This window comes from Oryzias latipes, chromosome 12, assembly GCF_002234675.1.
Source record: "Oryzias latipes chromosome 12, ASM223467v1".
Lineage (NCBI taxonomy): Eukaryota > Metazoa > Chordata > Actinopteri > Beloniformes > Adrianichthyidae > Oryzias > Oryzias latipes.
In genome coordinates this window covers 13,670,304-13,695,015 of record NC_019870.2, presented here as the reverse complement: position 1 = coordinate 13,695,015, position 24,712 = coordinate 13,670,304, and the positions used below count along the sequence as shown (strand labels likewise).

General features: G+C 38.5%; 3 protein-coding genes across 3 annotated transcripts; all 3 read left to right on the top strand.

The window, feature by feature from the left end:
* Positions 1-261: 261 nt before the first annotated feature.
* Positions 262-9,134, top strand: LOC101166401 (sushi domain-containing protein 2). The gene is made up of 16 exons (XM_004074785.3): positions 262-508; positions 1,719-1,917; positions 2,008-2,159; positions 2,256-2,423; positions 2,493-2,667; positions 2,768-2,969; positions 3,447-3,532; positions 4,883-5,151; positions 5,224-5,358; positions 5,450-5,608; positions 5,736-5,984; positions 6,164-6,347; positions 6,435-6,529; positions 6,621-6,800; positions 8,485-8,581; positions 8,675-9,134. Exons 1-16 carry the CDS (start codon positions 457-459, stop codon positions 8,718-8,720), a joined length of 2,448 nt encoding a protein of 815 aa, XP_004074833.2. The 5' UTR covers positions 262-456; the 3' UTR covers positions 8,721-9,134.
* Positions 9,135-11,054: 1,920 nt separating this feature from the next.
* On the top strand, positions 11,055-12,329 carry LOC101166150 (heat shock protein beta-1). The gene is made up of 3 exons (XM_004074784.3): positions 11,055-11,620; positions 11,690-11,753; positions 11,846-12,329. Exons 1-3 carry the CDS (start codon positions 11,248-11,250, stop codon positions 12,003-12,005), a joined length of 597 nt encoding a protein of 198 aa, XP_004074832.1. The 5' UTR covers positions 11,055-11,247; the 3' UTR covers positions 12,006-12,329.
* Positions 12,330-14,121: 1,792 nt separating this feature from the next.
* LOC101160676 (serine/threonine-protein kinase TAO3) lies at positions 14,122-24,680 on the top strand. The gene is made up of 8 exons (XM_020707673.2): positions 14,122-14,844; positions 15,299-15,535; positions 15,636-15,764; positions 15,873-16,076; positions 17,828-18,067; positions 18,191-18,403; positions 18,520-18,702; positions 22,296-24,680. Exons 2-8 carry the CDS (start codon positions 15,350-15,352, stop codon positions 22,455-22,457), a joined length of 1,317 nt encoding a protein of 438 aa, XP_020563332.1. The 5' UTR covers positions 14,122-14,844; positions 15,299-15,349; the 3' UTR covers positions 22,458-24,680.
* Positions 24,681-24,712: the final 32 nt, after the last annotated feature.

Here is a 24,712-nt window from a genome sequence, read left to right as displayed (position 1 = left end):
GCTGTTTTGAATTGAAGGTGGATGCATGATGTAATTTTTGAGGCCATCAAATGTTTTTTCCCCACATATATTGCCCATATTTTAGTGCAAACAGAAATGTTTATTTTAAATCTTTGCTTCCTTTAACTGTCATTTCTTGAACTTTTGTAAGGCCTAACTAAAGCAAGAGAATATTTTATTTATTAACCACAGTCTTGTGTCCTAAAAGTTGATTTTAAATTAAGCAAAATATGGAATGAGTATACCCTTTTTGTGATAGAGGAGAAACACATGAAGACACAGCATAAACGCTGTCATCTTGACCCCTGGTTGATGATTAAACAAAAGTTTGTAAATGTGTGTTATCAAAGGTCCAAGGTTGAGGAAAATACAAAGCAAAGCTGCACTGGTAAGATATTTTAGCAAAAACCTGTAGTCTGCAGCCACACTCTTGGCTGACAATCAAAGTCAGGCAGGATGGAGAAATTTACTTTGTATTTTCTGCTCGTGGTTTTATCCAGGACACAAGGTACGTATCTAACATTTGCTTTTTTATGAGAATCTCTTAGTAATTTGCAATTGTCTCCCTATTTTTTTATTTTAAATGCTCCTGCATTAAACATAGCTACGGAAAGTCAAAAATACACTTGCTCCCATTTTAGGCCTTATTGCATGTGTTAAGAATGTTAGAAACTTTTTAAAGGTAACGAAACATATAAAGAAATATTGTCTTGAATATATTTCAGTTTTCAAGTGACTGGACTAAATCTTACAAAATCTTTGATCACAATTGTCTTAATTGTTTAAGGCAAATTTGCCAAAAACATTTATTTTGTTATGTTAATCAACAACAGGTTGCATTAAGTAAAATCCTTGTTATTTTTTGAAACACTAAATGCGCAGCCAAATGTTTATTTATTGATACCTGAGGATTCTTAATTCTGTCTGGTAAAAGTTATGATAATGATAAATCATGTAATAAAATGGTTACAGTAGTACAGGGGTGGAAATATATAAGTTCGCTTCCTTCCACTCCCTTTCAAGCGATATTTAATTTTATGTCTTATTATCCAAAGTTTGATATGTCTTTGTATGACTGTATAACTACTGATTGTGTTATTTTTGTGTCTTATTTTTACTTGATTGTTTGAAATAAACCATTTCAAATCAAATCAAATAAGGTCATGAAATGAAGTTTCATTTAACAAATTAAGGAAAACTCAAATCATTTTAGATCAGACACTTGTCATCATTTTTAAAAAGAATAGGCTAATTTCAAATTGTTTACTTCTATGTTATTGATCGCTTTTGATGGTTTTGGTGTACTCACAAAGCTCCAAATGTCATAAAAAAGAGTAATTGGGTAAAAGAAATAAAACTAAAGCTATAAAAACAAAAAAAAAACTGAACAACTGAGAAAAATCCTTAGCATCCTTAATGTTTATTGTGGAAATTGAAATTGTAAATGACCATATTTAGTTCAACCTTTTTTTTTTAACTCAATTTAAAAAAATATATATTTCAGGTGAAAAAAGTGACTTTGCAGAGAGCCTAACGTCCATCTACTACTGTTTAGTGTAATAATATTTAAAACAAACATTAACGTTGAAGCAGTCTAGGAATAAAGCATACATATATTTTAGTCCGGAAGACTCCTTAACTCAAGAAGCTTCCTAAAGCCTGTTTTAGCACTAACAGATCAAAGTCTGTTGAAATCCCAATTTCATTGCTTTGGACAGGAGAAACGTGTGAAGGAAAGTGTGGGCAACAACTGGACTCCTGTTCATGTCACCCAACATGTGGGTCCCTGAAGACCTGCTGCCCTGACTATAAAGAGTTCTGCATTGATGTGGCTCCACAGTCCGGGTCTATTCTGGGTGGGACAGACTTTTTTGTCCTTGAGGCAAATTTCACTCAGAGTTCTCAGATTGTTTGCAGGTAATACACTGTAATAAATACACCTCTGTTTTTGCTTGGATTCCTCTCTGACTACAGTTAATGAAGTTCTAAACACGTTTTATTTGGCAGGTTCAACAGTGAAATTGACACAGAGGGCTATGTGGATGACAGTGGAAGGGCCCACTGTATCTCCCCTTTGCTTTATCAAACAGGGTGGGTTCCTTTGCACATCTCCTCAGATAATGGCACCACCTTCAGTAGAAGTGGAGCCTGGCTTTCAGGTATAGTGCATCAGCATCCACACTTTTAAAAATTCATGCAAAAAGAGCATCAATTAGAGGATTTACAGCTTGTCTTATTTACTTGTGCCTTCACAGTTCATACAGGCAAGTTAAGTTCTGAGTTCAAAGCTCTTCTGGTAAACTCAACAAAGTGGCAGTATTACGGCACGCCTGGTGTTGGTGGCTATCTTCAGATGACATGGAATACTACTTTGGTCAATGCAGATAAGGTGAATATAGAGCTCTGGGGATACAGAGAGATGGGTGAGTAAAAACATGTTTTTGTTTTAAAGACCACACAACAAGAGAATTTAAAAAACTTGTTTTCTGCAGGAGAGCCTTATTCAGAGAACTGGCAGGGGGAGATGGAGTATCTGTACTCACTTGCAAAAGATCAGCCAAACAATGGCTCCTTTAGCTTTTTGCCCAAAATAGCAGAAAATGGTTTTTCAAGCTGGGAGCTCGGTTCTGTGCGAGTCAGCTCCAGTACTTATCCAGATGGCATGCGGTATGTGGAAACATCTAAACAGCACTGTTCAGAAGAGCATTTCAACCCTGAAAGAGTATTATGAAAAGTTTTTTCTGCATTTTCTTTCAACTTTTCACAGGAACGTTCAAGCTGCATGGACCGAGGACCATGCTCTGGCCTGGCACCTGGAGCAGAAATTTAGGGACAACTCAACAGCCTGGGCCTGGGAGAAATGCTTAGCATGGGACCAGCTTGAAATCCAGCTGCCCAACTTCCTGAATGAGATCATCGACTGCCCCTGCACTCTGGCCCAAGCCAGAGCGGACACAGGGAGGTTTCATGTTAGTATTACGCTTGTCGTTCAGGCTGCAGTCTCTTATTTCTTAATGGTGCAAAAATGTAAAATAAGCAGGCTCTTCTACAATTATGAGTGTAAACAAAATAGGTAAATTAACACAAACTGCTCCACACACAATAAGCAAGTCATAGAGTTGCAGTGCAGTGCAATGTGTAATGAGTTTATGATAGAGAAGCCATGGTATAGCATCTTTTATTGAGTCTCGCTGCACGTGTGGTCAAAGTACAGATTTCTAATTATAGTCTCCAATCATCTCCGCCCTTTATAATGCCCTGATCGCATTTTTGCAGTTTAAAAATGATTAAAATAATCGCTATTTTTGTTGGAAATAATCTTTAAATCATTGAATTTGAACAGTAAGCACAAAAGTAATCAACTTTAATTCTGAAAAAGTCACCCTTTGATTGGTGAAATCAAAACTGTGGGCTCAATAACTCTGTTCCTGTCCATCATCCCTCAGACTGATTACGGCTGTGACATAGAGAAAGGGAGCGTGTGCACATACCACCCCGGGAGTGTTCACTGTGTGAGGGCTATACAAGCTAGGTAAGTCCATGTGCAAGCGCTCTTCAATAAAAGCATATAGGAAAAACACACCAACCTCCTTCATCCTCATTTTTCGCACCTGCAAACAAACACATACAGTAGATTACACTCTCTTCCTCTTTCGGCTTCTCCCATCAGGGGTTGCCACAGCGAACAAGTCGCATGGTAAACTTGGCAATGTAGATTACACTAATCCAGCATATTTGAAGAGAAATTGTGTTTAAGTTTTTTATTGTTTTTTTTCTTTTCTAATTTGCTGCTTGGAAATGGCTGCAAAAAGGTGAATTGAGGATATTTCCAAAGTTCTAACCGTCAAAATAATTCCATGTTCACTCATTGCATGTATAGCAAACTTTAAGGGAAGGTAATGTCAAAATAGCTCTCAAAAATAAATCAGACCTAAAGCAACTGTAGATGCCAGGAGATTTGGATCTTTTTTCTAGTTGGACGATCAGACTGAACTACACTCATCCCTGCAGTTTATGGACACGGATAATTGGCAAATAGGAAGTGCTGATAAGGCAGAAATGGTGGAAATATAGTTATTTGCTGACCCTGCTTGCCAACAAAATAATATTCAAACTTTAATCCCCCAACATTTATTGATATTTATTTACTTTCAAAAACGTTTTCAGCGTTATTGTTTGTGGAATTATTCGGAATATGCAAGAACACCAAATGCTGGTGAAAAGGATGGGGGCGGAGTTAACTGTCCACTTTTCCTGTGACTCTGGAGAATCTAATAAATGTTCTGATCTACACTAGCAGTTAATAATTTTCATTTCTCACAACCTTGGCTTGATCTCAAATCAATCCCTATTAGCCATCCAAAAGCATTCTATGATAAATTCCTTCAAAATAAGTGTACCTCGATAGTGGTCTTTTTGTGGTCTTCTCTCCTCTACAGGACTCTCACTGCTCAAGGATATTTTTAAGAAATTTCTACTGTTCAAAAAATATTTAGAAATTGAGATCATTATTGAGGCCAAATTTGCTTTATTTTCTGATAAAGAGGTATAATGTAATGTAAAAATGAAGTAAAGAACGTTAAAAAAATGAATATTGCGGCTGTGGGCAGTGATAGGGCGGTCGACCTCTGATCAGAAGAGAACATGTTCGATTCCCGCCTTGCCTGCCCATGTGTCAAGTGTCCTTGGACAAGACACTGAACGCCACCCTGCCTCTGGTGAAAGGTTGGCGCGAGTTTTCGGCAGCGGAGCCGCCATCAGTGTGTGAATTTGTGTGTGCATGGGTAAATGGGACTGTGATTGTAAAGTGCTTTGGGCCTTCAAAGAAGGTAGAAAAACAATAAATAGGTATATGGCGTTTACCATTTTAACATCTTTACAGTCCTCAGTATGCAGCTGGACAACAGTGCTGTTACGACAAGACTGGAGCCCAGGTTCTGACAGCAGATTCTATTGGAGGAAGCACACCGGACCGAGCCCACGACTGGGGGTCACCTCCATTTAGGAAACCACCTCGGATACCCGGCCTCTCTCACTGGGTCTACGATGTCCTCAGCTTCTACTACTGCTGCCTCTGGTCTGATAACTGCCACTACTATTTCAAGCATCGACCCTCCAGCGACTGCAGGCGTTACCAGTCACCTAACTCAGGTGAAGCTCCTGTCAGGCACATTTTCAGTGATGCTTTTTCCAACCTTCAGTCATACTTTGTTTTTTTGCCAGCCGTGGTGTTTGGGGATCCTCACTTCATAACGTTTGATGGCGTCAGCTACTCCTTTAACGGCAAAGGGGAGTACACTTTGGTGACATCAGCAGACAAACAGCTAACAATCCAGGGCAGGACAGAACCTATAGATGGTGAGTTTGGAGCTCTCATCAAAATAAACTTAAAAAGCAAAAGGGAATTTGTTATCCTCTTTAACAAGATCTCTGACTTTTTCACTTGCAGGAAATGCAATAAAAGCAACAAAAATGTCAGCGGTAGCCATGAGAGAAGCCTACTCTGATATTATTGAGGTGCGATTAGCCAGCGGAGACAACCGACTGGAAGTTCTGCACAATCAAAAGTCTCTTTCTTTTGCTGAGCAAACCTGGATGGACCTTCAAGGTCAGATTTGTCTCCTTTTCATTTATGACTTTAGAAACTTCCTGATGAAAAAAGGAAACACTTTTCTTTTATGCTCTCACAGCCTATGGGGGGATTTGCATTTATCATCTTCTTAAACTTCTTGCAGGAGTGTTCGTGTTTTCTCCAACCTCTTCAAATGTGACGGTGATGTTTCCATCTGGAGCTGGGGTGGAAGTGCGACAGAGAGGGAAAACCCTGACAACCACTGTCCTCCTGCCAGAGGAGTTTGGGGACTCCACACAGGGGCTGCTGGGAAACATAAACGGTGACGCCAAAGATGACCTGGCCCTCAGCAACGGACAGTTGGTGCAAAACCAAAGCAATGCTGAGGAACTGTTTGCTTTTGGGGCAAGCTGTAAGTCATAAAATGAGAAGATGAAATTGTAAAATTCACAGTATCTTAAAGAAAAATTGTGGGAAAATCTGTGTTTCTTGTCTTATCGTGCCAAGTATTTTAAGAGATCAATTCAATTTTCAGGACTGCCCTTAAACAATGTTTTAAATGTTTTAAACATCTTTTTGTGTTTCTCATAGGGGCAGTACCCAATGCATCTGCTTTGTTCACCTACGACTCAAATTATCTTCTGGAAACATATTACTTTGTCCCCAGACATGACCCCAGTTTCATTCCTGCATTTTCTGCTCCCGAGGATCCAGATGATCCACTAAGTGATCAGGCAGCTGAGATCTGCTCTGGAGAAAGCTCTCCATTCTGCAGGTGTGACAAAAAAACTTGCAAACACATCGATGACACATGAAAGTGTATGTTTATGCCAGTGTTGCATTTTGCATGTCTGTGCTGCAGGTATGACATCCTGGTAGGTCGAAGTCTAAGCATGGGAAATGACACCAGAAGGTCTTTCCAGAGTCACATTTCTCTTGTTGACGATTTAAAACCAGGTAAAAAAAAAAAGAGAAACATCACTGTAGTCCCATAAGTTGTCCCTAAGCAAGCTGTCATTATGGTATTGTATGCAATTTTATTCAACAGTGATTTCTTGTGGATGGCTTCCACCTCCAAATAATGGCAAAAAACTGGGGACCACATACCTACAGGGAGCCAGGGTGCAGTTTTCCTGCAATGAAGGCTACACACTGAAAGGATCGGCTGAAAGAATCTGCCAGAAAAACGCTCAGTGGTCTGGAGAGGAAGCAAGCTGCGTTGTTCCGAGTACGAGTGCATGAAAAATCAATAAATCTTAAAGCCATCGCTAATCACACAATCAGCGATGGCAAATGTGCAGTGTAAGTGTGTCTGTCAAGAGCACTGCTTGATCTGTCAAAATTAGATCTTCCAAATCAAAATGCACCGTTAAAAATTAAATTGATATTTAAGGGTCCATCAATAACCACAAAGAATTGATTCAACCACTTTTATATGAGTTACAATCAAACTCTTTGATTTGATAGATTCCTTGTGTGATTGTTTATCAAACATATTGGTAGAAAAAAAAATCATTTTTAAGAGCTTCCCATGAACAAATAATGCTGCAACATGCCTGTTTTCGCTGATAAACACACACTATTATGAAAGTGTTTGTTGTGATTTAGTACAAGTCAGAAAAACATAAAATTATTATTAAAAATTAACTACCAAAGGCTTGGAATCAACTCATGAATAAAACAAAAAGCAAAACAAAAAATGAACTGCTTAGTGGGGAAGAGAAAAAACGAAATAATTCAACAAGTAGGGTAGGCTGGAAGAAAAAGAAGCAAGAACATCAGGGAGCAGGAGGATATAAGGTAACTCATCTACAACGGAAATAGCTATTAAACACAAAGAACAGCTGGAGGGCACGCAGACCGATGACTGTATTTGAGAACTGGACTGAACGACCCCTCCGTCCTCGAGGGTCTAAGAAGCCAAAATCCCATAGACTTTTATTAAGAAATAAACAATTATTAGTCAAACATACAATTTGTCAGAATAACCAATCTTGCTCTACTTGTTTTTTAAACATGTTCTTAAAATAATGTTTTTTTCATAATATGTTTACTGTAGTGCAAGTAATTCAAGTATTAAACTGACCAATCAGATGCCTCAGTAAATATATGTGGTGTCAAACATACAAAATGTTTAAATGACAGTTTTCATTTAGCCCGCTTTCAAGTGGTAGGGGTGTGGATTTCCAACAAGATATTTCCTGATTGGCAAGAGTGGTTGCCATAGAAGCAATGACTCTGATGGATTTGGACAAATTGTGTCGTCTGGCTTCAACATGGCAACATCCATATCACGAAAAAAATGGCGACTGAATTGACTATATTTAGTAGGAGCCAGAAGTAAGTCATGTTCTATGGGTGACATTAAACTGACTCAGTCCTTTTCTCACAAACAGTCACAGTTGTGATCATTAAGTTACACACCTGTGCCAGGCAGGAAGTGAAACTAAAACTAATATCACCCGACAAAATCTTATTGAAAATAAAAATGTCAAGCCAACATCAATCTATCCATTACCTCTCCCCACTTCATTCTGATTGGAGCCTTTCCCAAAATTCAAGGGGTAAAGGTAGAGCAGACTGAACATGAAGCAAGACCAGTAAATCAAACAACAACAACAACAATAATAATAATAATGATATTAAATGAAATATAAAAAGAGCAACGAAACAATTAAACAGAACCATTTTTTCATTTTTACTTTAGTGTGTTATAATCATAATAATGAGATTTTATTAACATGAGCTGCATGTGGCCTGCAGTTTGGGATTTTTTTTCCTTTTTCTGTTCTGAAAAAGTAGTTAATTTGTGTTAAATATTTCACACCAAGAGCAAACATAATCAGACTTTTTGTGGAAACGTCCATGTTTTGAACTAAAACACACACAATGTTCTTATTGGAATATTTCAGGTAAACTCCCTGGAATTCTGGCTGGTTCAATTGTTGGCGCCTCAGCACTGATTCTGATCATGACAATGATTGTGCTCCACTTCAGAAAGCAAAAAAGGTAAAGTAGAGACGTTTTTTTTAAACTTCAAAATGTTTCCAGCTTGCACCAATATCTCACTTATTTGTTGTTGTCATGTTATTTATTTTTCAGGAAACCATCCAATTCAGAGGAAGGGAGTATCACTGAAGGCTTGTAGCCGAACCCAGTTTATAACTTTTGTTATTTATCGTTAAACTGTAAATGTCTGATAAGTGGGAAATTTCAATTTAAGCAATTTCTTTTTTAAGATACAAGTACTTTTTATGTGAACATAGATAGTTTAAATACGTTTAGATGATAGAAAGATGATGTTCATGTTGTGTCCATAGTGGTTGTTTTTGCATGATTATCTTTTGCTGAGTTAAAAAAAAGTTTTACACCAGATATGGACTTTTTACGAGTGTGTATGGCAAACAACAGTGAAGCTACAACTCCGTATAGCTGCAAATGTATTTCTGCATTTGTCACAGCCCATATGCTTTGAACTTTTGTCATTTTTTTACACTCCAAACATGTGCTTTAAAATTTTTTTGAATAAAAATGTCCTTGTGCATTATGAGCAGAGATCTTACATGTGACTGCTTAGTGTTTCCCTTTTTCTAAAGTTTCTTCTTTATTGACATGAAATGTTATCAACAGCTGATAACTGACTGATGCGAGGAGTGGCGAGTGACCCTTCAGCAGGGGGTCAATCATAAAGATGTCGGTGCTGTTCAGAGAAAATATTAACTGTATCGGCAAGAATATTTGATAAGGAAAACTACTTTTTGCAGCAAAAACCATGTTTCAATTTGAAAGAAGATCATTACTTGTAGTGAAGTCAGACATTTTGAGTTCATTTTTTGAAGCATCTGAACTCAGAAGAATTGCTCCAAAGCCTCAAGAAAGTTATCATAATTGGTGGTGGAAGGCCTAAATGCAGAAGATTGACATGAGGAGGAAACGAAAAACATGAATTTGTGAATTTTGGCATGAATACAACAGCCTGCCATTAAAGCAACAACCATAAAATAAAATCATATATAGTCCAGACAAAAACTAAATGGTGCTTAAATACAGGACCTGACAAAACCAAATATAAAACCAGACCATTAATTAACCGCAAAACAAACAGCTGTGGCTGTTAATAACTTAAACTTTCTGGTGACTTTGAATTTTGGGAAAACACAAAACACAGGATAGAATAAAATAAGTTAGTTTCTGATGGTTTGAAGTTCAAATTCAAATGAAAATTTCCTTTATAAAATCATAACATTGTATTGATGCACTAACCTTTAAAATTCCAGCTTTTTTTTTGGCCTTTTTTTGATTAGTAGAAAGTGTATTCTTTTTAATTTTTAAGTGATAAAAAACGGATTCCATCTAATGTTTGACATCAAAATAGGTATTTGCACATTGCCAATCCATCACATCATTAGCATCTGGCTGCTATATGTATATCTACCAGTTTTTTTACACTCTGCAATTTAAGACACTTATGCAAAGCTTGTAAAATAAACTTTAGTGAAGTTTGCCCTTACTTTGACCCTAACCTTAACCATAAGTATTGCACACAAATGCACAAATACATATTAGCTGGATGATAACACTATTTTACAGAGGCCAATGCACTTGTGAGCTACAGTAAAATGTTACAGTATATTCACTTTATTTGGTTTCTTATCACACACATTAACTCTGGGTTATTTCCAAGAATTTTTGGATTTACAACTGAAGAGCGTTTTCCTTTCGATGACCCTAAAACACCTTTAAACTGATCTATGCTCATATTTTCATTGATTGCACACTTTAGACTTTTTTATATTCATTAGTAAACTAGCAATAGCACAGCTAAACTTCAGGCAATATTTTCTTTTAACATGTGCTTAATAACATTCTTAAGCAGACTGACATCAAGTCTGTTGTAACCTGGTGTGTCAAACATTAAAACCTGATAAACAATGAAATGTTTATGAGCAGAGTTCAGAAATATTCACGTTGCCTCCCTGATAAATGCCATTCCTCAGATAATTTATCTCACTCAAGCTCGGTTTATTTTTTGAACCCATGAAGATGTTTCTGTGAAATTCCACACCAGCTCCAGAACTCCATAGTCTTTCTCTCCATCTGTTTTTACCAGCTGTAAACACGTCTTTATCTTCTTCACCCTGAGATCCTGTTTGCTCTGCAGTTTTGCTCTTAAGTTAAGTTGGGAGGCTAAAAGCAACGCTTGTGTTTACCGTTTGACTTTTTGTGTGCTGCTTCACATGCAGCTGTGGTTTCGGTGGACAAAGAGCTCCAGTATGTGACGGGACTGCAGAGGCCATGGCTGAATGACACGACTTCTCCCTGCTTCCAGAATCATTCCCCAACAACTTACCGGAGACACTCAAAAGATATAAATACACATAATTGGCATTGTCCTCTCCGAGTCCCAGGGCAACAGGAGAGTTGACGCCCCGGCCCATCACATTTCATCCCTTACATCACACTTGTTAAAGCACAAGTGTGAAGAGGAGGCCGTTGGTTATATAAAGCGTGTGAGTGGATTGCTGCGGACTCCAAAATAGGCTTTTCCCCAAACCTCCTGCTTACTTACAGTTTTTGAGTTTCGTTTTGGTTGGTCTGATCTCGTCTTGCATTTTTCTGTCAGGTGGGAGCAAGAGCTTTTATTTTCAGTCTCCTTTTCTTGAGTTTTGAACCACATGGGTGATCAAAATAAAACACTATCCCGGCCCATATTCCGTCGAGATGTCCGCTGGGATCCTTTCCCAAACTGGACTCAGCCAAGCCGTATTTTTGCCCAGGACTTCGGCATTCCTCCTTTCCTGGAGCCCAATGATCTGGACTGGCTTGACTGGGCAAAAAAGAGACTGGCTTCTTTCTCCTGGCCGGGTTACACGCAAAGCCCCCTCCTGCCTCCCATCACGCCGGACCAGAAGAGTCTGAGACAACTGACTAGCGGTGTGTCTGAGGTGAGAACGGGGCAAAACAGCTGGAAGATCAACCTGGACGTCAATCATTTTTCACCCGAAGAGATCTCCATCAGCACAAAGGATGGCTACTTGCAAATATCAGGTACGTAGGCTTAATTTTTTTTCATTTTATACATAAAGATGTTTATTAATAATTACTGTTTTTTTTAAGGAACTCATGAAGAAAAGCAAGATGAACACAGTTTGGTTTCAAGATGTTTCACTCGTAAATACAAGTAAGGAGGCTGAGAAGCAAATTCGAGACACATTTAGGATGCGACCGTAACATATTTCTGTTTGTGACAAACGTTCTCTCATTTTTTTCGAGGTTACCACAAGGGGTGAATCTGCAGCACATCAGCTCATCCCTGTCCTCAGAAGGAATGTTGTCCGTAGAAGCTCCCGTCCCAGGAACATCCATCAGCAGCCCGGACAATGAGATCGTCATCCCCGTTCAGACCAAAAAGACACAGGACAGTGAGAAATGAACATAGTGAGCAGAAAGTAGCTCAAACTGTGCATAGCAGCAATTATTAAAATTACACAAAGCAGACTAGATTGCTTAAATTTAATGTTATCATTTGCTTTTTGGGAGATTTGAGACTTTTATAATCTAATTTAAACTTAATAAAAAGCAGAAATGGTATTGGATCCAATAAAACAAACCCTTGCTGTCCTTTTTAATTTTGTAATTTTGCACTAAAATTTTGTTTACTATAAACTGGTCTTTATCTTACTGTTCTTGTAGAATGATTGTATTATGCAATTTCAGCCTTCACAATGAAACAGAAATAAAATTTGGTAAAAATACATTTCTTTCACAGATTGTGGTTTTGTCACAATATTCATTCTTGCAGCTCAAACTTTTTTTTAACATGAAAACTTACACCTAAAAACAGGTCAGAGGTCACCAATTTTTTACAACCCATAATAACTAACAGTATATTGTAAGGATCAATATTTTAGGCAAGGACACGGAAAAAAGAATAGACAAAAAAAGTCTTTTTGTAGCTGTGCAGCAAAAATTTACTGTTACTAAATTTAAAACGGTGTGAAGTATGATATTGTTTGTACGAGGTTTCTGAAAATATTATATCATTACCTTGTAAAACAGTTTTAACTGCAAATTTAATAAAGATTTAAAGACTTAACTTAATTTTTTTACCTCTTAAAAACTCTACCTTAATTTGGGGGAAATGGAGACAGCACTCCAAAGTTATATAAAACAAAAATAAAACAAATCTAATATTAATAAAAAGACAAACTTAAAATTAAATTAGTTTTGCTCTTTCCCCCCCCTTTAAAGTTCTCTTTAAGTACAAAAGGTCAAAGTTCACTATTTATGCTGATCTTGATTTTAGCAAATTATCTATACAACACCATAAGGTCATTATCAGTTCCTAATAAATAATAAAAAAATAATAAAAAATATTCTACATTAACTATTTATTATTTTTTTACTATGAAAAGAAAAAGATCAGTGCAAGTGACGCAACAAACTAATCTAACCCTTGTGCTATCCTAGGCACTTTAACATTGGGAGATGGGTCATCTAGACCCACCAGACAGTGCGCTGAACCTTTTTTCTTCAATGATTTGTGATGGATTACATGAAATCTTTCCACCTTTACCCACTTTTGTTATGGTAGGAAGAACACGTCAATGTAAGGGTGGGGTCATCTAAGATAGCACAAGGGCTAATCAAGGAATAGCCAATCAAAAGCACAACGGTGACATCTACTGTTAAAAAAGGAGCATTACATGAAATTGAAAAACGTCAGGAGAATCATTTCATGTTTTGCACAGCTTGGAAGATCCTCCAGAAATGGATGCTTTGTTATAAGTATCTTGCATTTCTGCTTAACTTAATGTTGGCTTATCTCCTAAATGATCACAGCTCAATACATTGGGATAAGTCCAGTAGACAGCTTTAAACAAAGCATAGTCAGAAATAGTTGATTAAGCTTTTGGAGGTGTTTGTCATGCTGGCTCCAGCTGCTTTTTAAAGTAAATACAATTCGAAAATGCCAGTTTATTAGGTCTCAAGTACTAATTTCCTATTTTTCTAGAGTGGTTCATTTATAGATTTTTTACATAATGTAGTTCACTAATGAAGTTTCCCCTAAAGGTTTCAGACCAATCACGGCCCCATCTTACAGAGGAGCAAAACATCAAATAAAGGAGCATGAATTCCTCTGGTGCAAAATAAGGGCCTCTGGTTCAAATGCACATTTTCATTTTATTTATCTTATAGAAGCCAAAAAAGACAGGGGTAACTTGCACGAGGAAGTGGAGATCTGTTTTTTATCGGATGAATGAGAGTTTTATTAGTGCAGTGTGTTGCAGAAGAAAAAGACAACAAAACAAACACATTGACAAGTTTAATTAGAGCTCTAAAATTAAAAGTACTGTTGAAAATGGGGAATTTAATATAATAAGTGTAAGCGTTCCAACTATAGGAAACTGTGGAATTGGTTTCAGACAGGAGGAAGGAAAGAAGGAAGGAAGGAAGGAAAGAAGGTAGGAGGGAAGGAAGGAAGGGATGGAGTGAGTTGGATTACCTCAGCCTGGTTGAGGTTTGCCTGTAGTGTAGTGGTGTCTCTTTAAAGGAAGGGGGAGTGTAGAAGAGGGACAGAGGAAAGAGATGAATAGAAGGCACGAGAACCACCTACCATGACCAAGTGCGTTGTAAATGTAGGACAGAAATTGGAGTGGACCACAAACGGATCGTTGAGCGACATCTTCGAGGGAAAACCATGTTTGGATGCGCCTCAACGGAATCGGCTGTTTTTCAATGTGCCAGCAGCGCACGCGAGCGTCGGAGCACAGGGAAACGGGTTTTCCTCTCAAACATTCCCTGCTTTCTAAAACGGAAAAGAAGAGTGGCAGCACAGCACATCCCCGTGGCATCTTCTTCTGATCACCAATGTTAGGGATTGCATAATTCACCCTTTGGTTCCTCTGCTTTTCAGACGCCAGAAAGGGGAGAAAAAAACGACTACATCTAGTGGCTGCATTTGTTTGGCAATGCCCTTTTCTCTCCCAGGAAGGACTTGCGCTCAGTAGCTGGTGAAGGATGCGTTTAAGGCTGGATGCGTGCTGCATTCAGGGATATTCGGCAGTAACAGCGGCTCTATCAGCAGAAACGTCAAGTGCGGAGGCCCTGCTCCACTATCTCCTCCTTTTCCTCCCCCCCAGCAGGACCATGCTTGCGTGAGGGATGAAGCCGTGCACGGGGACACCAGGCCAGAACTGCGGCCTACTTCTCACAAGATCTGTGAACACACCACCACCACCACCACCTCCACCATCAAATCAGCATATTTGGTATGCTGCTCTCGTACCCCCCCCCCCCCCCCCCATCTTCCACCCCTCCGGTTTGCATGAAAATGCGCACGCCGTGCTGCTGTGTGTGTGCGTGCTGGCGGGAATGAGGAGGGAGTGAAGGGGTGTCTGTGTTCTCAGCTGTACATCTGTAGTCATGGCAACCAGATCCTGTTAATGGATGTCATACCCCCCCCCCCCTTCTCTGCCTCTTCTTTTAAGCGTGTGCGCTGCATTTGTATGTGTATATTTGATCACATAGATCTAATTGATCTAATTGATCTAATTGATCATCTTCATGGTCCAAAATTCAGATTGCAGATGGTGCTAATTTGTATGAACAAAAGTTTATTCCTCCTTTTTAGTTCTTGGGTTTGAAATAAATATGATTCTGACCTTTTCTAAATAAGTGGATGCCTCATTCTGCCTGCTCAGCTTCTCTCACATCCTTCTGTAGGGCATCAGGTAGATCCAGGAGCATGAGCAGGACTTTGAGCTGCGGGAGCAGATGTCTGGGTATAAGCGCATGCGGCGACAGCACCAGAAGCAGCTGATCGCCCTGGAGAACAGGCTAAAGGCCGAGATGGATGAGCATAGGCTCCGGCTGCAGAAGGAATTAGAGACGCAGGCGAACAACACTTATATTGAACTGGAAAAACTGGCCAAACGCCATGTTGCTCAAACTGACAAAGAGGTACAGCACTGAAAGAGGGATTTAAGACAGAGTTATGTCTGCACAAACATGTCAAGATGATTGCTGGACAAGGGCTAATGTTTCAAATGTTTTGTCACAGATGAAGACAGTTGCAGCAGAAGAGAGGAGGATCCAGCAACAGATTGTTGCTCAGCAAAAGAAAGAGCTGACAAGTTTCTTGGAGAACCAGAAAAAGGAATACAGGCTTTGCAAAGACAAGATCAAAGAAGTAAATGTCAGGCCGAAAAAAGAAAAAAAATCATAAAGTTGTGCATTGACTGTGCTTAACGAATCCTCAGATCTGACAGCCTATACTTTGCTCTGTGCTGTGATTCAGGAGATGAATGAGGACCCTTGTTCTGCCAAGGAGGAGAAGCAGGAGCGGCTGTCCAGGCACAAAGAAACAATGCAGCGCTCTCAGGCAGAGGAGGAAGCTCACCTGCTGGCCCAACAAAGGCTGGTCTATGACCGCAGCTGCCGGGCGCTCAAACGGCGGAGCGTGATCAGGCGACATGAGTTTGAACAGGAGCAGCTCAGAGAGGTAATGGGGATTTCAGACTTAATAGAAATGAAGCAGTTTTTAAAAAAAAAAAATAGGAAACTTCTGTCAACACAAGTTATAGATTAAAAAAAACAATCATGCATCCAGCCAACAGGCCTCCTGTAAAGGAGGAGGAGCTTTATATCATATCAAGAGAAGAAAATAAAGTCTAGACTGGTAAAAGTTTACATTAAGGCTCTACATCTCATTAGTTAGGACTTTTCACAGAACGTATCACTGTTTTCTAGGAGGAAAATTTGTCTTAAATAGGCAACAATAACACATTTTGGCCAATGATAAAGAGCTGTTCAACCATTAGACAATATACATTACATTAGATTGACATTTGTAAATGAGAAAAAACACATTTTAAGGAAATTGTAGCAAATTAGTTGATTCAAATGGCATTATTAATATTTTATGACATGTAGCAGTTTATTATAGAATGAAATAATGGTTGTCGAAGGGCCCCAAATGAGTACAACATGATGATTTGAACATGAAAACTGCAGCCAAAGTCTTCCTTCTGGAATGGCCAAATACCCAGAAAAAAATAAAAAAAATAAACGTTTTTTTCCCAGATGATGAAGCAAGAGTTTGTTTTAAAGAAACCAGCAAAGTGATATAGAACATTTGTGACCAGAAATGTCTTTTTTAGGCATACAGTTATCACTTTGGATAATCCCTTTTTAATCCACATCTAGCAGCCAATCAGAATCGATTATTTATCCGGACCATGGTATAACAATTATTCATCCATTTTCTAAACCAGTTTATTCCAGTTGGGAATCGCACGGTTGCTGGAGCCTATCCAAGCTACTATTAGGTGAACACCTTGAACAGTTCGCCAGTCCATTGCAGGGCGTAAAATATCATAAATGGGTTAAATTAATGTAGTAAATGGATATGTGTGTCTGTGTGAGTGCATACATATTTGTGGGTTATCCATAAATTTAAAAGTTAAAGTTGTAAATAAAGACATAATCAATTGAAATAGTTTGAACCTTTATTTTGGACTTACAATGGATAAAGTTTTCTTACCTCATCAGACTGTAACAGTTATGATCATGTTGGCTAATTGATTCTATTCATCAAAGTGGCTCAAAGCTGACTTTGAGATAGACTTTTCATACCAGTCTTATCAGACCCAAAGCGGTTCTCCTTTGGTTGATGAGGTTGAAGAAAGCAGGACCTTTGCGGATCCCACATAAGCAGTAGAAGTTTGGGTTTGGAGTTGAAGGATGAAGGATGAGGGTGGACCTCTCTTGTAGACCTCACGACCAAAGGCATTTTAAGTTCGGGGATCAGGTGGAGTTATGCAGCCTAAAAGAGTTGATTTCACTGTGATCCAGGTAAAGTTATCTTGCAATTAGTGTCAAAAGAGTTTATTTAATCTGTAACAAAGTCTGAAACAAACCAAAAAGAAATAGAGGAAAAATATGTCATGAATATATCCTAAATATAAATAACAAAAAGTCGTACTTAAAACTTTCTTAAAGAAAGGAGAAAATTAAAGCAGGAACAAAAAGACAGGAAAGAACTGAACTCTGAAAGCATGTGGCTCTTTTTGAACTGTGAAGCAGAACTGGCTTTGGACCAATCCTGTTTGAACACATGCATTTAGGGCTTTTGCATTCAACACTTTTACTCAGAAAAAAGAAAAAAAATGCATTGTATGTAAAGCAGCCTTACAGACTGACGTAAAAACTACAATGTTTTGTTAGCGTTATGTTCAATCATTTTTTTTTCAGGAGTTAAATAAAAAGAGGATGCAAAAAGAAATGGAACATGCCCTGATGATTCGACAGGACGAGTCCACTCAGGACCTGGAGTGCAGGCAGCTGCAGATGCTGCAGAAGCTGCGAGTCGACCTCATGCGGATGCAGCATCAAACAGAACTTGAAAACCAGGAGGAGTACAACAACCGCCGGAAGAGAGAACTGCATAGAAAACACACTCTGGAGAAGCGACAGCAGCCTAGAAACCTCAAGGTCTTGAAAATAGTTTCATGAATGTTTTTTTTATTCACATATATGTAATGAAGAATAAAAAACAAGGTTCAATATAATGACATAACTTTTGATTTATTTTGCATGTTGTGAAACACTTCACAGGCCCTGGAGATGCAAATCAAGAAACAGTTCCAAGATACTTGCAAGGTTCAGAACAAGCAGTACAAAGCTTTAAGAAATCATCAACTGGAAGTTTCTCCCAGAGGGGATCATAAGATCATCCTAAAGAGCCTAAAAGATGAGCAGACCCGCAAGTTGGCTTTCTTGGCCGAGCAGTACGAGCAAAACATCAATGAGATGATGGCGTCCCAAGCGGTATGAAAACCGTAAAGTAACGTGTTAATAGTGAAAAAATGATTTACTCGATGGCCAGAAATCTCTTGTAAGGATGAATGATCTTTATGTTTGTGTGAAATGACGCCTTTTTCCAGATGCGATTAGAAGCAGAGCAGGAATCCGAGTGTCAGGCTTTGAATCTGCAGCTGAAGCAAGAGATGGAGCTTCTGGATGCCTACCAAACAAAAACCAAGTCACAGATGGAGACCCAACATGAGCGAGAGCAGCAGAAACTTGAGCAGAAGGTCTCCATCCGGAGAGCTCATCTCGAACAAAAGGTACGTTTAACAATAAAGCTGTTCAAAAGGGATTTTTAAGTTCCTTCAGGGGATACTCTGATGTTATAACCACAGTGGTCTTCAGACTATAAATAATCTTTTTCTGGTTTCTTGTGCCACTCTGAAGGCATCTGTGGTCTTTCACAACTTTTTGGAAACTTTCCCCAAAAATGAAGGCCAGACAGTAGGTGGCAGTAGTTTAAATTTAAAGAAGAAGAGATAATGAAAAGCAGATCTCCTTTCATGAAAACACAATTAAAGTTTGGAATGCTGCTATGATGCTACAAATAGTTTTCTCTGGTATGACTGGCAAATCATTAAAACATTTCTTTCCATTTTTTTATTCAATCATTTTATTGTAAATGTTTAAAAAATAAAATAAAAAAAAACTTTCCTCGATCCCCATTTTTCTAAATTTATCTAACAATCTCACAACCAGGCTTTTAAAAATATATGTATCTGGATCAGATTAGTTCTGACATGAACATAATTTGACAAAATTGTTATTTTTTAGGTGGAAACAATTTCTGAAATTTTAATTTGAGCTTTAAGCTGAAAGGTAATGAGACGTTTACTAATCACCTCCTCTAGATCCAACTCATCACCGCAATATTATCATTTCACATCTACAGTTGTATGCAACTAATTTTTCATTGCCTTAATCCATGATTTTGATTGACGATCCCCTTCATCAACAGTTTCCTCAGTCAGCCACAGGTTTGTGCTCTGCTTTGTTAGTCCAGCGGCTAATCCCAGATGATGAGGATCCTGGCATTGCTGTTTTCTTAATACTTAGTTCCATAACTGTGCTAAACCTAATGTTTAACATGTGACTGTTGCTTTAATGGTTCAGGGTAGGGGGCGCGGTGTCACACACCTAGGCGTGTGGAACTTGTTCTTCACATTTGACCCATCCCGTGGGGGAGCGGTGAGCTGCGGACTCAGGAAGCATTTGGTGGTTTAACCCTCCAATCCAACTCCTTAATGCTGACTGTCAAGCAGATTTTTAGAGTTTTTGGTGTGACTCAAGCATGGATTTGATCTCATGACCTTCTAGTCTCAGGGTGGACACTCTACCACAGGGTCACTGAGATGGTTTCTTTTAGTTCAGCTCTCTGTTATACAGCTTTTTGCTTTTTCTTTTGTGTGAAAAATGCTCTATAAATAACGATTGGTTGTGTTGAAGCATATGCAAGGAGAGGTTACCAGACTAGGGAAGAACAACAAACTGTTTTAATCAACACTTGGCAGTGGCTCTGTTACATGAGACTTTCCAAGCCTAGTTGTCAGCATTATTATCCTGCATTCTGATGATGTTTGTGGAGAAGGGAGTGTGAAAGGGGCCATGTCCTGAGCCCTTTGCTGATGCTGTGGTAAGGACCCGTGGTTTGGGCTGTTTACAGCTGTACCCATGAAACTAGTTGAGTAGGAGGCTTCATAGGGTTACTTATGGAAATTGCCAAACTTATGGAGCCCCAGAGACAGTTCCTGCACACCAGTAAGTCAGGTGGAATGTTGGTTAACGAGCTGCAAAAGCCTTCATTTTCATCCGTAAGCCAAGAAAAAGTTGAGTCAGCCTGAACCAAATTCAGTAGTGGAGTCAGTCTGTGGTTTGGTGGGATTGACGAGGCTCGGGTCTCTGAGTAAGACAAACGACTGCCAACAATGACATCAAGTGAAAGCATTTATGTCATCAGGCTGCGTGGGTTTAAATCCTCATTTATGGATGCAAGGATTAGCTGAGCAGGCTGGGGGTCCCCTTTTTTTAAAGAGTCCCCCAGAGAGTTTGTTCCAACCAAATGCCAAATCCCCAGCAGCTTGGAAAAATTTGCGACATGACAATGTGTTGGATGGAAGAATCAATTTGTCATCTCCATCTAAGGTCAGAAGAAGGAAAGAATGTCATGGAACACTGGAGTAGCTCTTGAAACAGAGGGTTAAAGGGGTGCCTTGAAAGTTAGCCAGCATTGTTGTGTAAGGTCATGTTCCTCAATGTGTTCTGTGGGGAAACATGTCAATGTTTTTAAAGGTCTATCATATCTTTTCATTAAAAAGTGATTCGTTTCTTTTAAATGCTTTCAGTGACCTCCAGTAGAGACTTGGGAGTATTTCAACTAAGTATATAAAGACCAAGAAGAGGTCTACATAGCCTGATGGCATGGTCCTCTGTCTGTAAAAAAGTTTATTGTCCTTGGTAATGTCTTAGTCACATGCACTCATTCGGGGATTGACCTGTACGGGTGAAGTGGGTTTTTGGGCTGTCCGGGCCCATGGAGGATGTTAGAGAGGAGCAAACTCATCCTAAGGGAATTTCTTGCAGTTCCCTTGAAGCTCATGTTGTCACCTTAAGCAATGCCATGTAAATGTAAAGTACAGTTGTTGTGCGGGTGGTAAGTATATCATGAAATATTAGGATAATGTAAGTTGCACACACTTATGACGTACAGGTGATGCTGTCGTTAAGCCGCAAGTCATTAGTGAGGTGTGCACACTGGCACCTTACTGACAGCGCGCAAATGCATTACACATGGACGTGGAGGTGATACAAGAGTGCCCGTAGGACGCCAATACAATTTACGCTCTGTTGTTTAATTTCTTCATTTCTAACAGCTTGGCTGCACACAAGAAGCGTGAACTGAGCATGCAAGGGGTGTGTACACTTGAGCTGAGCTAACAGGCCTCTTGCACAGTGCACAGGGGTGAAAAAAGGAAAAATCTGTACTATGTGTCTGCATCTCCCCTACTTGACCCTTATGTGTTGTTTAAGTGTTCACTGTGACCATTCCCTTAGAATACCTAGTGGTCTACAATCTTAAAACTTCATTCTGGCCACCTGTGTGCCCTGTACACTGTGACTAATGCTTTAGGTATTAGTAACAATCATAAAGTGTCTCGGGGTCTTGTTCATAAAGGTTTGTGGAATAAAGAGAGAATTTTTGGGTGAAACAATCTCTGCAGTAATGCAGATTCTGTACTGTTTCTGTTCAGGAGGAGAAGCACTGGATTTGCTGACAGAGCTATGTTGCATATCCGTTCTATGGTCATGAGTTAAATGTAATGGATAAAAGATCCCAAGTAGTTAATTTGAGTTTCTTACTGAGCTGGAAAAGACAACGAGGAAGAGGGAGTCCTTAAATTATTTGTAGGGAACGTTTTCCCGAAACCCTGTCTGAAAATTAAAAGCCTATTGCCTGTTTTCATCATTTCAATTTCTAAAACATTTATCTGTGGATCATGCGCTGCAGAGGCACAAATGCAGTAAATGTACCTGCTAAAGTAGGTCATGTCTACATATTTGAGGAGCATCTATATGAATTACTTAACAGACTGTTCCAGGCCAAATGAAAGTTGCTTCCTGGATTTAACTATACAACTTCAGTAAAATCCTGCCACTGATAAAAGCAATGTATGTTTTAAGCTTAAGATGAGAATACTTTTTTCTGTTGCTGTTTTTGTGTAAAAAAAATTATACCCTACTGTGTTGTTAAAACAAAAAAGTACATTTTCTAAAGTTGCATAGTGTATTTTTTACGGTCATAATTTATTGTAAAACTTGATAATATAATTATAAGTGTGGGTTTTGCTGATGACAGATTGAAGAGGAACTGGCTGCACTTCAGAAGGAGCGGACTGAGAAGATCAAGCACCTGTTGGAACGTCAGGACAGAGAGATTAGCGCGTTTGACTCAGAAAGTCGAAGCCTTGGCTTTGGAAGCCTCGGATCTATGGACTTCCCCAAAGAAGACAACAGATGAAAGTGGATCTGTGTTTTAAAGGACAACACACCCCCTCTCATGTCCACTCGGCCATTTGTCACGCTCTACGATGGCGAAACTGAAAAACTTTTCCTCTCTCTTAGATATTGCAACTTCAGACGGAAGTGTTGCGTGCAATGAGGTCTGCTTTTGTGAAGGGGGAATCTAAAATAGAAGAGTTGGCAATGCGTCAACAATGAGCAAACTTATGTCGATCCGTGTGTTCAGAATAACAGACTCTTTTCGTCCATGCCATTTTCACTTTTTTGGTATGAATTGAATAAAATCAGGAAATTTTAGTAAAATGGGCACTTTGATATGTTTAAATAGAGACTCATCATGGCCATCTGATGCTTATTACGTGTGTTACATGAAGGGGAATTGTGGAATGTGTGCTGCGGACTCCCCCGTGGTGTTAAGCTGCTTTGCCTTTTTTTTGAAAAAATCATTTCATTTTGTTGTGCTTGTTTATTATTTTTTTTAAATCTCTGAATGTGAATATAACTGTATGGGAGGCATAAAGTGTTAATTTTTTTTTTTATTTGGTCATACTTCCATATTGTGCTTATGCATACAAAATACAGCGGTCCTTCATTTTTTTAGGCGACAGGTTTTGTTTATTTGATTTGATTATTAAAATCAATTGGCATTATCTTGATCAATCTGTCTATCTTCCCACAATTCAAGATTTCCACTTGGTAAAAACTGCTTATTATTGCATGCACTTTAAAGACAAATTCAGGTTGTGAAGTGAAGCATGAATCTGTCAAGAGATTTTAGCTGTTTGTAAATAAAAAGTTCTCTTTTTTTTCTTTTATTTGTTTTAAGGCCTATTGATTCCTAATATAATCGCCATATTTGTTTGGATAATTTCACAAATGCCTTTATTTGAGTTGTGCCTGAAGCAGATTTGAGTTACGTGTTTGTGATATATCTATATTTTAACCGATGGAGGTCGACACCATTTTGCTTTGGGTTTTGTCTCAACTTGTGAGTCATTTGAACATTCACCACTCTTGTCAAGGAAAATGGTGAGAATTGTGCTGTATAATTTTTGATATGAATATTTGTACAAGAGTACAATTGCTAGAGTATTCTGAGATACTGGTCTGCTACTGATCATAGAGCGTTTTTTTTTTTTTTGGCTTCGTTTTTCTTTTTTCAAGATAATCAGAGACAGTCAATAGCTCATTGTGTTGCTTAGTGAAATCACTTGACTTTCAGATTGTACAAATGCTGAAAAAAAGGAACTATAGTCTTCTTACAATATCAGTGTGACACTCTTTTTAAAAACCAGAGACTCTGCAGAAGCTAAACCACACATGGGTTTGGGTTGCATTCGAGTAACTCACGTCAGAGGATAGGATTGACATATTTTCCGCCATGTTCATTGTGCTCTTTGAACAGGTTGCACAATTATTCCATTTACAGTGAATGGAAAGAAAAGTGTTTGGTGCTTAATTTATAATATCACCATTAGCCTTGTAATATTTTTTTTCTTTTGTTTGTGGATTTTACTAAAAAAAAATATATATATATCAATTTTGAAACTCCCCGTTGAGTCAAAATGCTACAAAGTTTTTCATGACATATCTAGAGTGCACCATGCAGTGAAACCCTCCCAAGAATAAAGTATATGTATGAAAATAGCTATTTTATGATGGCTTAGTTTTTGAGGAATTGTTCAAATTGGTAGTTTTGAATGCTGAATGTTATTTTTTGACTGGTGTTTCTCTCTATTGTCTTTCTTTTCAGAACCTGTATTAATGTTATATTCCTTGCAGGATTTTAAATGAAAAAAAATTGCATTTGGTTTTTAATTGCAATAGAACTTAAATGCTCCTGTTTTTTCACATCGACAAGACCCTGTTTGTCGGGAATTTGTTCTGAAGTGGAAAGGCGTGTCTCAAATTTTCAGCCTTTCACGTTTTTCTTGAACTGAAACATTTCTCATATGCAGTAAGGCTTTTTGTCTGGTCATATACTACTGAAGCTTTGTGGACAAAATGGCTACATAAAAGAAGTGCTGTCAGGGTGCTTGAATATATAGGGGGGTGGGCTTCAGAACAAAGATGAACTTTACAATTTGTGTGAACGTTAGGTTACTAGAAAGATGTATTTAGTTAGAATAAAAGGGACTTTCCTAAAGAACTTTAGTCACCATTTCCTGTGCAGTTCAAAAAGAAAATAAATACAATTCTGTCGAAAGTAAGTCTCAGTTAACCTTCTACCCGTTTCAGTGTCTCTCTTTTTAT

Excerpts from the sequence above, each read along its gene's own strand:
- LOC101166401 (XM_004074785.3), top strand. The coding sequence starts at position 457 with ATGGAGAAATTTACTTTGTATTTTCTGCTCGTGGTTTTATCCAGGACA. Across the intron at positions 2,668-2,767 it reads ACTTATCCAGATGGCATGCG|GAACGTTCAAGCTGCATGGA; the intron begins GTATGTGGAAAC and ends AACTTTTCACAG. Across the intron at positions 2,970-3,446 it reads CGGACACAGGGAGGTTTCAT|ACTGATTACGGCTGTGACAT; the intron begins GTTAGTATTACG and ends ATCATCCCTCAG.
- LOC101166150 (XM_004074784.3), top strand. The coding sequence starts at position 11,248 with ATGGGTGATCAAAATAAAACACTATCCCGGCCCATATTCCGTCGAGAT. Across the intron at positions 11,621-11,689 it reads TGGCTACTTGCAAATATCAG|GAACTCATGAAGAAAAGCAA; the intron begins GTACGTAGGCTT and ends GTTTTTTTTAAG. Across the intron at positions 11,754-11,845 it reads TGTTTCACTCGTAAATACAA|GTTACCACAAGGGGTGAATC; the intron begins GTAAGGAGGCTG and ends ATTTTTTTCGAG.
- LOC101160676 (XM_020707673.2), top strand. The coding sequence starts at position 15,350 with ATGTCTGGGTATAAGCGCATGCGGCGACAGCACCAGAAGCAGCTGATC. Across the intron at positions 15,536-15,635 it reads TTGCTCAAACTGACAAAGAG|ATGAAGACAGTTGCAGCAGA; the intron begins GTACAGCACTGA and ends GTTTTGTCACAG. Across the intron at positions 16,077-17,827 it reads AACAGGAGCAGCTCAGAGAG|GAGTTAAATAAAAAGAGGAT; the intron begins GTAATGGGGATT and ends TTTTTTTTTCAG.